Below are 17,037 nucleotides of genomic sequence, written 5' to 3'. Positions count from 1 at the left end.
ATTTGGTGCTACACCCCTGGTAGTAGTAGTAGTAGCAGTAGTAGTAGTAGTAGTAGCAGTAGTAGCAGCAGTAGTAGTAGTAGTAGTAGTAGTAGTAGTAGTAGTAGTAGTAGTAGTAGTAGTAGTAGTAGTAGTAGTAGTAGTAGTAGTAGTAGTAGTAGCAGCAGTAGTAGTAGTAGTAGTAGTAGTAGTAGTAGTAGTAGTAGTAGTAGTAGTAGTAGTAGTAGCAGCAGTAGTAGTAGTAGTAGTAGTAGTAGTAGTAGTAGTAGTAGTAGTAGCAGTAGTAGTAGTAGTAGTAGTAGTAGTAGTAGTAGTAGTAGTAGTAGTAGTAGTAGTAGTAGTAGTAGTAGTAGTAGTAGTAGTAGTAGTAGTAGCAGTAGTAGTAGTAGTAGTAGCAGTAGTAGTAGTAGTAGTAGTAGTAGTAGTAGTAGTAGTAGTAGTAGTAGTAGTAGTAGTAGTAGTAGTAGCAGTAGTAGTAGTAGTAGTAGTAGTAGTAGTAGTAGTAGTAGTAGTAGTAGTAGTAGTAGCAGCAGTAGTAGTAGTAGTAGTAGTAGCAGCAGTAGTAGTAGTAGTAGTAGTAGTAGCAGTAGTAGTAGTAGTAGTAGCAGTAGCATTAGTAGTAGTAGTAGTAGTAGTAGTAGTAGTAGTAGCAGTAGTAGCAGCAGTAGTAGTAGTAGTAGTAGTAGTAGTAGCAGTAGCATTAGTAGTAGTAGTAGTAGTAGTAGTAGACCACGTGGTTGAGGAACACAGAAGACTCCGTGGTGGAAAAACAGGAACCAGAAGGAGTACTTGATGTTTGAAGAAACTAAAACTTCAAATAGTTAAACATAAAACAACATCAGACTTTATGGATTTACTATATAGTAGAGGGCTGTACCCAGTGATTACAAAATCCAGTAGAATAACAGCAACCTGTGCAACACTAATTGATAAGTTTTTCATAAATGATATAGATAAGAATATAACAGGTGGATTAGTAATGAATGATATAAGTGACCATTTGCCCATTTTTATAACATATTTCTGTGAAATGAAATACAGTAAGAGGGAGGCAAATGTTTCAAGAAACACTAGAGTACGAAGAGATGGTGCAATAAACAGGTTCAGGGCTGACCTCTTAAAGGAAGAGTGGAAAGAGGTTTATGTACAAGATGTTAATGCTGCATACGGGGCTTTTCTGAACACTTATTTATCACTGTATGAAAAACATTGTCCAACAGTAACGTGCAAAGAAAAGGGTAGCTACAACAGGAAGCCTTGGATAACTAAGGGTTTACAGAATGCATGCAAAAAAAAAAACAATCTCTACAGAGACTTCATGAAAACTAGAACAACGGCTGCGGAAACGAAATACAAAGTTTACAAAAACAAGCTGATAATAATAATGAGACAGGCTAAGAAAGAATACTATAACAAGTTGTTAATAAAAAATAAAGACAATATCAAAGGTACCTGGAACATTTTAAGGAAGGTTATAGGAAATACGGCCGTGTCTGCGGACCTGCCCAGCTACTTCATGAATAATAGCAATATGATTAGGAAAAATATGAATGTAGTTGCAAACGAATTTAATTCATTTTTTGTAAATGTTGGGCCTAATCTGGCCAGTTCCATTGCAAAACATAAAGATGGGCAAATGGACAGCAAATGGAAAGGGGAATGTAAAGTGTTGCAGTCTATGTTTTTAGGAGAGGCTAGCGAACATGAAATTGTATCTATTGTATCAAAATCAAAAAATAAGACATCTGCTGATAGTAATGGGATAGATATGATAATAGTGAAAAAGACCATTGATTGTATAACTAAACCCCTGTTATGTTTGTAATCTTTCTTTTCATACAGGTATTTTTCCAGATCGAATGAAGGTAGCAAAAGTTATTCCACTTTTTAAATCAGGAGAAAAATACAGGTTTACAAATTATAGACCAGTATCCTTACTCTCACAATTTTCCAAAGTGATTGAAAAGTTGTTTTGGAAAAAAATTTGATAATTTTATAGAAAAGAATGCCTTGCTGAATGAAAGCCAGTATGGATTTCGGACAAATCGGTCGACAGCTTCAGCTTTAATGAATATCATGGAAGAAATAACAACGGCGATTGATAGTAAGAAACATACAATAGGTGTATTCATCGACTTAAAAAAGGCATTTGATACAATAGATCACACCATTTTAATTTCCAAGTTACATATGTATGGAGTGAGAGGAATAGTTCTGGACTGGTTAAGAAGCTACTTAGAAAACAGACAACAATATGTACAGTTTGCTGGTAACACTTCTGAATATATGAAGATTGAATGTGGAGTCCCACAAGGCTCGGTTTTGGGCCCTAAACTTTTTATTTTGTATATTAATGACATATGTGAAGTGTCTAAAATATTGCAGTCTGTTTTGTTTGCAGATGACACAATTTTTTTACTTCTGGTTATGATTTAAAGGTGTTAGCAGAGACCATTGTACAAGAAATGATTAAACTTAAAGGATGGTTTGATGAAAATAGGTTATCATTAAACTTACAAACAACAAAATTTATGATTTTTAGTAATCGAAAAATTTAAAATGTGTCACTGTCTATGGACGGAGTAAATATCGAAAGAGTAAGTGAACTTAGATTTTTGGGTGTTGTACTGGATGACAAATTGACATGGAAAGCTCATATATCATATGTTAAAAAAAGATTTCTAAGAGTATTTTTGTTCTGAACAAAGCAAAATATGTATTAGATTATAAGGCATTGCGAATTTTATATTGTTCACTGATTTTACCTTATTTCAATTACTTTGTGGAAGTCTGGGGCAACACATATACTAGCAATCTACATCCATTGTTTATCCAGCAGAAAAGAGCGGTGAGGATCATTCATAAAACAAATTACAGAGAACACACCAATAGATTATTTATTAATTCAGGACTTATTAAATTTAAAGAAATAGTTGAGTTACAGACATTATTAGTTATGCATAGGGCAAAAAGAAAATTATTACCAAGTAATCTACAGCAGTTGTTTGTTTTTTTCCAGAAGATATAGATCATAGAAGGAAATATAATTTCAAACATCAGTATGCAAGGACCACTCTCAAGCAGATGTTTATATCGGTTGTGGGAGTAAAACTGTGGAACTCTCTACAGAATGATTTAAAGGAATGTACAAATTTACTTAGGTTCAAAAAAATGTATAAAGATAAAATATTTAAGTTAAATGATCATGAATAGACTGGGATTTAAGCAGTATTATTAATATATGTGGTTGGTTCTATTTAAGTGTATATTTTTGTAAATATTGGTTACATTGACTTTTTTTTGTTTTGGTATTAATAAGGGGCAGGTAAAATAAGACTTGTCTTCATCCTGCTCCTTTTCGGTCATGGGTGGGTAGATTGACCACCATGCACGAAATAAATAAATAAAATAAAAAATAAAAAATAAAAAATAAAAAATAAATAAATAAATAAATAAATAAATAAATAAATAAACCAGCACGTACAGAAAATATAAAGTCATGATGAGTCATACAAACAGTTACCAACAGTTGTCTTACTTTGTGTCTGAAGGTCCAGGTTCTTCACTGAAGTGTGGAGGTTTTTCATTGGACATGTCACTCCTCATAGACGGACTGATGGATCCTGGAGACTCTGGTCTCTCTTCCTCTTCCTCCACACAATCATCCATCTTCTGGACTTCAGTCATTCAGAAACATGAACCAGAAACACCCACCATCTTTGAATCTGTAGACAGAAACTTTATTAAAACACCACTAAGTCATGAAATACATTTTTCAACCACATTTCCTGAATGACTTTGTCAAAACTCCTGAGGGTGAAGAAAGAGGTTTTACTGATACTGACGATAGAGCTGCTTTCACATAGAACGTGGTTTGTGCCACGCACACTGCCGGGATGGGCGCAGACTCAGCGCAGACTCAGCGCAGAGCAGCGCGCATATTCGTTGCAAGTTGCTTGGCAACCGAAAAAAGGTTTTTCCGGTCTGGCGCCATTTTCCCACTCGTTTGGACGTACAGTAGCTACAGCTCGCTTTGCAATATGCATCTGTCCTGGTTCAAAGAAAAGCCCTTGCTTTAGTTCTTCTTCTTCTGAGGAGGAGGAGGAGGAGACGAGCAGCAGCAGCAGCAAGGGGGGTCCCTTTTTATTGATGTCCCGATAGGCCGTCAGTCTCATCCCACACTCCTCACACAGACTCACAGCCAAGATCATTCTCATACCGCGTTTTATGTGAAAGCTGCTTTGCACCGTCTTGCGCCGTCTTGCGCGCTTGCCGCGGCGGCAACCTGGTGGCAGCTCGGTGGCGTGCGCCCTGTTGCGCCCTTTGCCGCCGCGCAAACTTGGCGGCGTGTGCCCTGTTGCGCGCTGCCAAGCTCGGCGGCAGACCTTGCGCCCTTTGCGCGGCGGCAGCACATACACAATGAATGCCGCTGTGCCCTCTATGTGAAAACAGCTTAAGTGAGAATTGAAACTGAGAGTCACCTCTAATTTCTTCCAATCTGTGAAGCCGAGTATTCCCCTGGAGAAGAAATGTTCTGTTTCATTAAAAAGTCAAAGAAGGACTGGTGAAGTCATCCAGGAAACCACTTCTTCACTCATTCCCACTAAAGACCAGCCTGAACGTTACCTGCTCGTGTTCAGTTTTCTACACAAGAACATCAGAGTTTATTCTGGATCCAGTCATGAAGGTGAGTCTGAGATCAGGGGTGCGTTTCCCAAAACCACCGTTGATGACGATGTTCACCACTAACATAGTTGGACCCACGCAGGAACGATACGAGTGTTTCCTGAATCCACAGCTGGAATGATGGAGGGAAGGACGTTGGTACCTACATAGAACCATCACGGTTCAGAGACTCGGCTGTTTCCAAAAACACCGTTCAGACCAACGTTCACAAACACGGTTGTTAAGTTGTTTGGTTGTAACGACAGATCTGGACCTGCGGGGAGAAGATTAGTTCCTGGTTGGTACTTTATCAATGATGGAAGTCGTAGTGGACGGCAGGTGGAACCCACCGATGGAAGTTCACCTTTAACATCCAGTCCATCATCCGGTTCACCTGGAAGAACATCAGCTGCTGTTGTGAACCTTTATGAGGTTCCATTTGGACCAGGAATGTTCTTAAACTCATTGTTTGTCTACTGATCATCCAGATAAGACTTTAGTTCGTGTTTCCTTCACTTCTAACTGTGTTTTATTTGTAACAAAGCTCTTTAAACCTCAGTGTAATAGTGGATGTGTGATGTCGGGTGTTGGGAGGAAACGTAGACCAACCTGTGAGTGTGTCATGTGATCAGAGCCAGAATACTCGTTAAACTTCCCAGACAGAATTCAAACACGTGATCATAAAAATGAGTGAAAGAACTTGTGTCATGGTGAGCTACAGTCATGCTGGAATGTTAGGAGACTGGAAGCTAACAAGAATACTCTTAAAACAACCTCATTTACTGATTATTTCACAAAGATTTGATTGTTAATTGTTCTGTTTTATTTGAAGTACTAATTTCTGGTCTATACCAAAACTAATTTAATATCAAGGTATTTTTAATGTCATGTATTGTGATGGATTTATTCCATCCATCCAGTTTCTTTAGCTGTTTAATCGTGTACAGGGTCACGGAGTCTGCTGGAGTCTATTCAGCTCATTACACCAGAAAGACAGGATTATTGATTTATCTAAGATGTGATTGTATTGATAATCATTGATAATCATGTATTTCATGTACTTGTATTGGCTGCTTGATGTAAAACTAAAAAATAAACTCTTCAATTTTCTGCTGAAGTCAAATGAAACACATCTGGATCGTTCATCATGTTCTGGGTCTCTGGAAAGATCCTAGATACAACTTCTGTTGTAATAGACGCTATATAAATAAAATGAAATTGAACAGTAATTTCCAGCTTGGAGAAGCTCTGAGAACATTACACATCTGTCAGTGGAGACGACGTCTCGCAGCAGAAAAACCCCGGAAATAAGCTTGATGTCTTTTTAACTCACAGAATACCCAAAATAAGAGAAGCGGGTACATTAAATCCAACTTTGTGAGGCTGAAATCATCATATAAATACGGTTTACCGACCTATTAAAATGTAGATAAAGCAGAAACCAGGACAGGAAATGTTCAAAAACAGGAAGTTCAGCAAACACACACGTCTGTCCTTATAAGGACTTTCTATACTTCTATGTTTCCATCTGAACCCAAACCTCAGATCTCACTTCACCCCTCAGCTGGACTCCAACCAGAACCACAGAAATGACATTTAAACAGCAGAAGAAGAAAGAACCAACACTAACCTGAATGACATTTAAACAGCAGAAGAAGAAAGAACCAACACTAACCTGAATGACATTTAAACAGCAGAAGAAGAAACAACCAACACTAACCTGAATGACATTTAAACAGCAGAAGAAGAAAGAACCAACACTAACCTGAATGACATTTAAACAGCAGAAGAAGAAAGAACCAACACTAACCTGAATGACATTTAAACAGCAGAAGAAGAAAGAACCAACACTAACCTGAATGACATTTAAACAGCAGAAGAAGAAACAACCAACACTAACCTGGTCTCTGCTGCTCCGTCCACCAACATGGAGTCTGAACTCTGAATACTTTTATCAGTTAAACTCAGATCAGAGAGACTCCTCCTCTACAGGTGCAATAAACCAGAGCTGCACTTCCTCCTGCAGGTACACGTGACCCTTGAGAAGCCTGCACTAGTGTGTGTGTGTGTGTGTGTGTGTGTGTGTGTGTGTGTGTGTGTGTGTGTGTGTGTGTGTGTGTGTGTGTGTGTGTGTGTGTGTGTGTGTGTGTGTGTGTGTGTGTGTGAGTGTGTGTGTGTGTGTGTGTGTGTGTGTGTGTGTGTGTGTGAGTGTGTGTGTGTGTGTGTGTGTGTGTGTGTGTGTGTGTGTGTGTGTGTGTGTGTGTGTGTGTGTGTGTGTGTATGTGTAATAAACCAAACAAAGCTCCTTTGGACTTTGTAAATGTGATATGGATGGACAGGAACACTTTTACAACTCTTTGACAAACAAAGGAAAACACATATTCAGTGCGAACTGTCTACATTTGTTCTCAAACATTTTTTATGGTAAAATGGAGGAAATTAGCTTCACAGCCTCGTTATAAAAACAGTTTCAAAACTTTGAGCATGATATACTTCCATTTTGCCACATTTTGCTGTTTTACTATTTACTATAGAGACACTTAACAGAGAGCTCTGGTCCGGTCGGTCGGTTTCTCCAACTACTTGAGATTAGAACCTAGCAAATCGTTATTTTCTTTTTTTTCCTTTTCACATAACAAGTTGGACAGTAGTGCGGCAACTTAGTAGAAACTATCTGGAGTGGAGAAGGTCTTTTCTCTGGGAAGACAAGGGAATAGTCGCTTGTCTCCAGCCCACCAGCTCCATCTCCAGCATCTATCTACTCATGTATTTACCATTCCTATGGCGTTGTGCTTCCGCACAACGCGGAAGCAGCACAACGCGGAAGCAGCGCAGCGTTTGACAGCGTGGGAAAACGCTGAGAAAATTCTCACCTCTACTGCCGAGCTTACCGGATTGCTTACCGGATACCTTCTCACCTCACCGGGCCCTTTACTGGGCCCGCGCCGGTAAGTGCCTGTTCCTCAGGCTGTCCTTAAAGGATACAGTCATACCTCTCCTGAAACCTCAACGCTGTGGACCACACACCTTGCTGCCGGAGCTCTTTTTTCTGTTCTCCCCAGCTACACAATGCCAGCCCTGCCGTGTGAGGAAAACAAACTCCTCACACGAGCTAACAAAAGGATCACCGACCTGGAGGATGATGTCAGACGACTCTCCGAAGATCTAAAGCAGAAGGAATCCCTGCTCTCCAGCGTCATGGAGGTGGCGGCCGGGCAGTCCAGGAAGATCTCAGAACTGAGCGCGGCTCTCCTGGATACAGCCGTGTGGGATCCTTCCACCTGTCCACGGCCCTCCTCCTGCTCCACACCGAACCACGAACCACCCTGGTCTGAAGTGGTGGTTCGCGGCCGCAAGAAGCACTCAGGCGGGGCCGCCTCTCCTCCTCCGCCGCTGAGCCTCTCCAACCGCTACACGGCTTTGTCGCCGGATGAAAATCCGGTCCATCCGGCTGATGTCCTGCAACCTGCGGTTTCAGCTCTACACCCGACGACAGCGCCGGCCGACACCACAGCCCCTCCACCGTCAGCTGGCGACACCCAGGAGCCCCAGCGACGCTCAACCTCATCCCGGCCGACGACCTCCTCCTCTGCCCGGCGGGAAATCCTGAGGGAGGCGGTGCTCCGGCGCTCCGGGGGCCCTCCTCGTCCTCGTCCGGAGCCGGCAGGAAATCCCCGTTCCTCGTCTGATGCCGCGGCCACAGCCTCACCACCTCACCCGTCTACCCGGGCACCCAGCGGGGACCCTGCATCCTCCAACCGTGAGTCCCCACAACCTTCTTCTCCTCGCCCCCTCTTCTCCCCAACCGCACTGATCGTGGGAGACTCAATATCCCGGAACATTAGGTTCTTCAACGCAGCCACACATTGCTTCCCTGGAGCCACAGTCCCGGTGATTCTAGGGAAACTCCCCGCTCTGCTACAGTCTGCTCCATCCACCATTGCTCGCGTCATTGTCCATGTGGGATCCAATGATTGCTCCAAACCGCGCTCTGAGCTTTTAAAAAATGATTTTAATGAGCTGTTCACCTTCCTTAAAAACTGTGGGAAGTCCATTTTTATCAGCGGCCCGCTTCCAACGCTGTCCCGCGGAGCAATGCGCTTCAGCAGGCTGCTCTATCTGAGCTCTTGGCTACAGAACACCTGCAGAGCTCTTAACTTTGGTTTTATCGACAATTTTAATCTTTTCTGGAATCGTCCCTCCTTTTACAGACCCGACGGACTTCACCCAAATAGGCTGGGGGGCCGCGTGCTGGCTGCAAACATTCAGCACGCGGTTCTGTCGGCTCCACGGGAGTGACTATTTTCTGGCCACACCCACACTCCCAGCTCTGGCCCGGAGTCTTCCTCTTCACCTGTGGAGCCAGCCGCTCACAGCACTGCCCCCCTCTCCAGCTTCCCCCACAGGTCACAGTCATCATTGCCACCCCCACCAGATAATTCTTCCATAAAACCAGCTACATCTGGCGCCACCCACACACCAGATCCTCAACCAATTCATCCCCTGGTCACCGCCCGTTTTCCCCGTCAGATCCACAGACCCACTGGTTTTAACAGAGACAATCTTGTTTTTATCAACCCGGTACGTTGTGGTCGCGAGCGCACGTCCAACACAGACATTAACTTGGCTGTGTTGAACGTGCGCTCTCTTTTAAACAAAACCTTTATTTTAAATGATCTTATTGTGCATCATAAACTGGATGGTATTCTTTTAACAGAGACATGGCTTGGCACGGACGCTGCATTTTCCCTCATCCAGGCTTCTCCACCAAATTTAAATTTTTTATTTACTACACGGGGTGTTAGAAAGGGAGGCGGCACAGCTTCAATTTTTAAAAACATATTAGCTACAAAGGAGGTCTCTTTTAACAACTACTCCTCATTTGAACACCTTGCCTTTGTTTTTAGCAGTCCTCCTATTCTTTGTTTAACTGTTTATAGACCACCCCATCACTCCACTGTTTTTATCAGTGAATTTTCAGAGCTTTTATCAATCATACATACCACTTACAACAGAATTTTAATAACTGGTGATTTTAATCTACACATTGACAATACCTCCGACCCACTGTCGAGAGAATTTTTAAACCTTTTAAACTGCATGGATTTTACCCAACATGTCACACAGCCGACTCACAACAGAGGACACACCCTGGACCTAGTCATAACCTATGGCCTGTCCACCGGTGTGTCCTCTGTTGTCGATCTGGCTGTGTCTGACCATTACTGCGTGTTTTTTAACGTCACCAGTCTTAATCATCAGGAAGCCTCGATGAGAACGGTGAGGAAACGCTACCTAACTTCTGAAGTGGCTGCAAATTTTATTGAGATTTTAGAGAGCACTCCTGCTGATGTTTTACCTGCATCATGTGATTTTATTGTTGATAATTTTAACAGGAAACTGGAATCTACGCTGAACTCAGTTGCTCCACTTTTAACAAAAACCATAAAAACTAAGCCTACACCCCCATGGAGAACTGAGGAAGTCAAAAAATCAAAAAGAAAATGCAGGAGTGCTGAGAGAAGGTGGAGAAAAAGCAAACTTACAATACATTATCAGATATTTCGTGAACAACTCAAATCCTACAATAAAACCGTCAAACAAGCAAGAATTGCCCATTTCTCAAAACTCATTACAGACAATAAAAACAATTCTAAATTTCTTTTCTCCACCTTCGATCTTTTAACAAATGTACATTTTAAGAATTCCTCACAACCACCAACAGACAATCTTTGTGAGGATTTTGCAGACCACTTCAGAAGTAAAATTGACAACATTAGGTCCAGTCTTTTACCACATCAAAATGTCATTTTTAACACATCTGGACAGTTGCTTTTACCCGAGGAAACACTGGAGAGTTTTGCCCTGGTTGATGCGAGGACCCTTGGTCGAGTTTTCTCCCAGGTAAACCCAACAACCTGCCTTTTAGATCCCATTCCCACATCACTTTTAAAGACATTTTATGAATTCTTTGAGGAACATATTTTAAATATAGTAAATTACTCTCTTCAGACGGGTGTCTTCCCTGCCGCCTTTAAAATGGCGGTGGTGAAGCCCCTTCTGAAGAAGAGTAATTTAGATCACAGCATTTTTAATAACTACAGACCTGTATCCAACTTACCCTTTTTAAGTAAGATTTTAGAAAAGCTGGTTTTTAACCAAGTAAATTATTTTTTAATAAGAAACAATATTTCAGAGAAATTTCAGTCTGGCTTTAGGATGAACCACAGCACCGAGACAGCCCTTTTAAAGATTTTAAATGACATCAGGTGCAATTTAGATAACCGCAAACTGACAGTCTTGGTTCTAGTGGATCTTAGTGCCGCCTTCGATACAGTAGACCATCACATTTTATTAAACAGACTGAAGCACCTGGTGGGCCTCTCCGGTACTGTTTTTAACTGGTTCCGCTCCTATCTCACAGATCGATCTTTCTTTGTAAGTTTGGATACATGTTCCTCCAGAATGCATGAAATTAAGTGTGGGGTCCCCCAAGGGTCAATTTTAGGTCCGCTTCTTTTTAACCTTTACATGCTTCCCTTGGGGGACGTCATCAGGAGACACGGCATCAGCTTCCACAGCTACGCTGACGACACACAGCTGTACATCGCCGTGTCTCCTGATGACACAGGGCCACTTGATGCCCTTTTTAACTGTATTTTAGATATTAAGTCATGGATGGCAGATAATTTCCTACAGCTCAACCAGGACAAAACAGAGGTTTTAGTTATTGGTCCTGAAGGCCGGAGAGAGAAACTTTTACCAAAACTACAAGATTTTAAACCTTCGCAACGTGTAAAGAACCTGGGTGTTATTTTTGACTCTGAGCTCACTTTTATTCCACACATAAAGAATATCACGAAAATAGGTTTTTACCATCTTAAGAATATAGCCAGAGTCCGCCCGTTTCTCTCTCAGGCCAGCACGGAGGTGCTGATGCATGCTTTTATCTCTAGTCGTTTAGATTATTGTAATGCCCTGCTCTCTGGTCTTCCTAAAAAGAGTATTAAGAACTTACAGCTATTACAGAACTCAGCCGCACGCGTGCTGACGAGGACCAGAGGGCGGGAGCACATTACACCTGTTTTAAAATCGCTGCATTGGCTCCCCGTCCGTTTCAGGATTGATTTTAAGGTTCTTTTACTGGTTTTTAAGTGTCTTAACGGTCTTGGGCCATCTTATTTATCTGATCTGCTTTTACTGTATCAACCCTCACGGACCCTGAGGTCCTCTGGTACCGGCCTTTTAACCATTCCCCGAGCCGCGACCAAAACCCACGGTGAGGCTGCATTCAGCCATTATGGCCCCTCTTTATGGAACAGCCTGCCAGAGAACCTCAGGGCCGCAGAGAATGTTGATATTTTTAAAAGGAGGCTCAAGACACACCTTTTTAGTTTGGCTTTTATCTGATCTCATTTACCTAGTGTTTTTAGCTATGTATTGTGTGTACTTCTTTAGCTCTTTTATCATCTCTAAAACTTTAATCCATTTTAATGACTTTTTACTTTATGTTATTTATTATTCATCTTAAGTTTTATATATATTTCTCTAAAATTTTACACTTTTAGGCATTTTTTACTTTCTTTTAATCTTTTAGTTTTTAGCTCCAGTGTTTCCTCAGGGGGGTCGTTCACACTGGGAGGTGTGCCTGCTCCGCCCATGGGGGTGTCGTCATGGGGGTCCCTCAGGCCTGGGTAGCTGGGGGGGGGGGCTCCACCTTCTGTGTGGGGTCTGTCCTGGTCTGTCCAGGTTGGGGGGGTCTCTGTGGGGATGCTTCTGGTGGTCGTGGTCGGTGATGCCTCTCGGTGTGGACGGCCACCCATAGGTAGTGTTTTCCTCACCTGGATCGTTAGTGCTAAGCCATGTCACCAGTCCACTTATTGTGTGTGTGTGTGTGTGGGTGTGGGCGTGTGAGTGTGTGCACAGGTATATGAGTGTGAGTGAGTGTGTGTGTACGCGTGGGGGGTGGGGTCGTATGGAATGTTTTAAATTGTGTTTTTTTATTGTTATTTTATTCTGCATGTAAAGCACCATGTGTTGCATTTTATATTGTATGATTTGGCGCTATACAAATAAATAAAGTTTAAGTTTAAGATTCCTCCTCTTTATGTGTCCAAACCATCTCCCACTTTCTTGCCTCACTTTGGACTATAAACACATCCACCATATGTTAATCAAATGCTGATGGAGCTGCAGAGCTGTCAGGGATGTTCATATATTATTTGGGTAGTGACACCTGAAACAGTGATGCTGAGACAGATTTGACCAGTTTTTATATACATTTATATTAACACCCACCTAAACATTTCTGCAGATAAGTGTCTGGTCACACCTTGCTTGATAAGGTGTCTAGGAACACAATTAAAGATCAGGGGCCACATTTATAAAGCTTGCGTGCGCACAAAACAGGGCTTGAAAGATGCGCACGCCACCTTCTACGCAAAGGTTTGGATTTATAAAAAAAAACGTAACAGGAAAATGTGCGTATCTCTATGCAAACTTTGATCCTATCGCACATTTTGAAGATATGGGAAACTGGCGACACAGACGGTGAGGTGGTGAAATGAAGCCAGATTCATGTCATACTTTTAATGTCATCACATATCAGACTTATAGATCCATGTACACCCAAGCCGGCAGTGTTAGACACGCCGTGCCAGGAACGTCCTCATCACCCACCAATTCCAACTGTAGAGTGACTGAGGACGTAACAAATTCAATTACATTTTTTTCAATTAAATTTTATTTGTATATCCTCTAATACAACAGATGTTGTCTCTAGACGCTTTCCAGAGACCCAGAACATAACCCCCCTGCAAACATGCACAAAAGAGAAAAAAGGGGGGCCGGCACAAGAAACTACAGGAACACTACCTAGAGATTTACCAACACCAGCTAGAGGTTTACTAAACACTAACTATAGGCTTTACTAAACAGAAATGTTTTAAGTTTAGTTTTAAAGGTGGAGGTGGTGTCAGCCTCCTTAACCCAGATTGGAAGTTGGTTCCATAGTAATGGTGCCTGATAGCAGAACGCCCGCCCTCCAAATCTACATTTAGATACTCTAGGAACTACGAGTAAACCTGCACTCTGAGAACGGAGAGCTCTGCCAGGAACATAAGGCACTATCTGGTCTTGCAAATAATGTGGAGCTAAGCCGTTTTTGGCTTTATATGCAAGTAATAAAATTTTAAATTGAATTCTGAATTTTACAGGTAACCAATGGAGCGACGCTAACACTGGAGAGACTCTCCTGCTGATTCCTGTCAGCACTCGTGTTGCTGCATTCTGGATCAGCTGGAGCCTATTCAGCAAATTACTTGGACATCCTGCTAACAACACATTACAGTAATCCAGTCTAGAAGATACAAATGCATGAACTAGTTTTTCTGCATCCCTCTGCGAGAGGATTTTCCTAATCTTTGCAATATTACGGAGATGGAAAAACGCTATTTTACAAACCTGATTAACATATGGTTTAAACGACAAATCCTGATGGAAAACAACACCAATGTCACGGTTGACATTCCCCCCTGCCTTCAGTTTCTGTCTTGCCCCGCCTGTGTCCCATCTGCCCTGATTGTGTCTGCACCTGTGTCTCGTCATGTCTCGTTATCCCCTCAGTATATCTTGTCTTGTCATTCCTTTGTGCCCTGTCGGTCCGTACTGTTCTCTCCTCCATGTCTCCTCGTGTTTTTGTCCTGATCCTGTTTTTGTATTTATCCTGCTCTGCAGCGCTTTGCTTTACCTTTTTGGATTAAAACCCTTTTGTTTTGAGAACTCCTGCCTCCAGCCTCCCTCTGTCTCCTGCACTTGGGTCCTAAAACAACCTAATCATGACAACCAAGGTTTCTCACAGTTGCACTGGAAGCCATCGCAACACCATCTAATCCCTTCCTAAGATGCTCTGGACCAAGAATGATAACCTCTGTTTTATCTGAATTTAGAAGCAAGACATTTCTGGACATCCAGTCCTTGATGTCCCTAAGACATGCCTGAAGTTTAACTAACGGTTCTGTTTCATCCGGCTTCATAGACAAGTAGAGCTGCGTATCATCAGCATAACAATGAAAGTGTATGCCGTGCTGGATTATACTTCCCAACGGCTGCATGTATAAACTAAACAAGATTGGCCCTAGCACTGAACCCTGCGGAACACCATAACAGACCCTTGACTGTTCTGAAGAAACCTCATGTACATGAACAAACTGGAACCTGTCAGATAGATATGATTTAAACCAACGTAGAGCTGTCCCTTTAATCCCAACAACATGCTCTAACCTGTGCAGTAAAATGCCATGATCTATAGTGTCAAAAGCAGCACTGAGTTCCAGTAGAACCAGTATGGACACTAATCCCTTATCTGAGGTCCAGTAGAACCAGTATGGACACTAGTCCCTTATCTGAGGTCCAGTAGAACCAGTATGGACACTAATCCCTTATCTGAGGCCATAAGGAGGTCATTCGTAACTCGAACCAGTGCTGTCTCTGTGCTATGATACATTCTGAACCCTGACTGAAAGACTTCAAACAGATAATTTCTATACAAATAGTCACATAACTGGCTTGAAACTGCCTTTTCCAGAATTTTAGACACAAATGGAAGGTTGGAAATTGGTCTATAATTAGCTAAGGTGTCTGGGTCAAGAGAAGGTTTTTTAAGTAAACGTTTAATTACTGCCACTTTGAAAACCTGTGGTACATATCCTAAACTTAGGGATAGGTTGATTTGGTCCAGTATTGTCGTACCAATAAGAGAAAAAATATGTTTGAATAGACGAGTCGGGATGGGGTCTAACATACATGTGGTTGACTTAGCTCTATTGACGAGTGAGGTCAGCTCAGGGAGGTCTATAGGATCAAAACAGTCTAGAGTCAAGTCAGAGCCTAGGGAAGTCGCTAAAGCTGAAGAAACGCCCACAACCAGCTGGTTGATTTCTTCTCTAAAGCTACTTTCACATAGAGGGCGCACAGCGGCAGCCGCCGCTGGCTTTCCCATTCATTGTGTATGTGCTACCTCTGCGCAAGGGCGCAGGGTCTGACGCCAAGTTCCGCGGCACGCAACAGGGTGCATGGCGAGTTTGCGCGGCATAGGGCTCAAGTGGACACGCGCTGCCGGGTTGCCACCGGGTTTTCGCCAGGTTGCCGTGCAAAGCGGCTTTCACCTAGAACGCGGTTTGCGCCGCGCACACTGCCGGGGTGGGCGCAGACTCGGCGCAGAAACGGCACAGAGCAGGGTTCAGAGCAGGGCGCGCATTGCGTACATATTTGTTGCAAGTTGCTTGGCGACCGAAAAAACGTTTCATAACCGTATATTGTTAAATGATTCAATTGATCCTGATATGAGGCATGGAAATGCTATATTTTATTTTAAATTAACATTTTATTGTTAAAAGAGCAAAAGCATATTACATTTCTACCACTTTTAAACACACCAGGTATGTCCAAATTCTGGGAGATTTCTCTCCACTTTTGTCCCTTTTTATTGATGTCCAGATAGGCCTGCAGTCTCGCATCCCACACTCCTCACACAGACTCACAGCCAAGATCATTCTTTCTTCCATCTTGATCATCTCTGATCTACAGTACAAGCTCCAAGTTTTTTCTCCCTCCAGCACCTTCTCTCCTATTGGACAAAATCAATCACCGCCGAGATGTCATCACAAGGCACACGGTGAAATTAAAAAATGTTCAATTCGCAGAGGCAGCTTTCGCCGTCTTGCGCCGTCTTGCGCCGTCTTGCGCTCTTGCTGCCGCAGCTGCAGCAGCAACCCGGCAGAAACCCGGCGGTGTGCGCACTGTTGCGTGCCGCCCACCTCGGTGCAAAGCCCTGCGGCAGTACATACACAATGAATGGGAAAACGGCACCAGACCGGAAAAACTTTTTTTCGGTCGCCAAACAACTTGCAAAGAATATGCGTGCTGCTCGCCGCCGACTCTGCTCCACCTGCATAGAGTCTGCACCACCCCGGCGGTGTTGCCACGTTCTATGTGAAAGTAGCTTAATTATCGTGATTTTACTGTTAAAGAAACTCATAAAGTCTTCACTACTGAGAGCTGCAGGAATGCACGGCTCAACAGAGTTGTGACTCTTTGTCAGCCTGGCTACAGTGCTGAACAGAAAACGTGGGTTACTTTTGTTATCCTCTATCAACGTTGAATAATAAGCTGTTCTGGCTTTGCGAATGGCTTTTTTATATACTATTAGAATATCTTTCCATTCACGATAAGAGTCTACAGACTTACAGGAGTGCCACTTCCTTTCCATTTTACGCACGTTTTGTTTCAACATGCGGATATCTGAATTATACCAGAGAGTTAAGCTCCTGTGGCTAGAAACCCTCCTTTTCAAAGGAGCAACTTCATCTAAAG

At 42.6% G+C, this 17,037-nt stretch overlaps 1 protein-coding gene across 3 annotated transcripts in view; it reads right to left on the bottom strand.

The window, feature by feature from the left end:
• LOC133418301 (NACHT, LRR and PYD domains-containing protein 12-like) overlaps positions 1-6,591 on the bottom strand; it is a 135,922-nt gene extending 129,331 nt beyond the window's left edge. For all 3 annotated transcript variants that reach the window (XM_061706860.1, XM_061706861.1, XM_061706862.1), the window contains exons 1-2: positions 6,566-6,591; positions 3,539-3,725 (exon numbers count right to left, since the gene is read on the bottom strand). In XM_061706860.1, the coding sequence (XP_061562844.1) occupies positions 3,539-3,687 (149 nt within the window). In that variant the 5' untranslated portion in view covers positions 3,688-3,725; positions 6,566-6,591. The remainder of the gene's footprint in view (positions 1-3,538; positions 3,726-6,565) is intronic.
• Positions 6,592-17,037: the final 10,446 nt, after the last annotated feature.

Source organism: Cololabis saira, chromosome 18, assembly GCF_033807715.1.
Source record: "Cololabis saira isolate AMF1-May2022 chromosome 18, fColSai1.1, whole genome shotgun sequence".
NCBI classification, from domain to species: domain Eukaryota; kingdom Metazoa; phylum Chordata; class Actinopteri; order Beloniformes; family Belonidae; genus Cololabis; species Cololabis saira.
The sequence above is the reverse complement of the archived record's forward strand: the minus strand, read 5'-3'. Positions and strand labels throughout refer to the sequence as shown.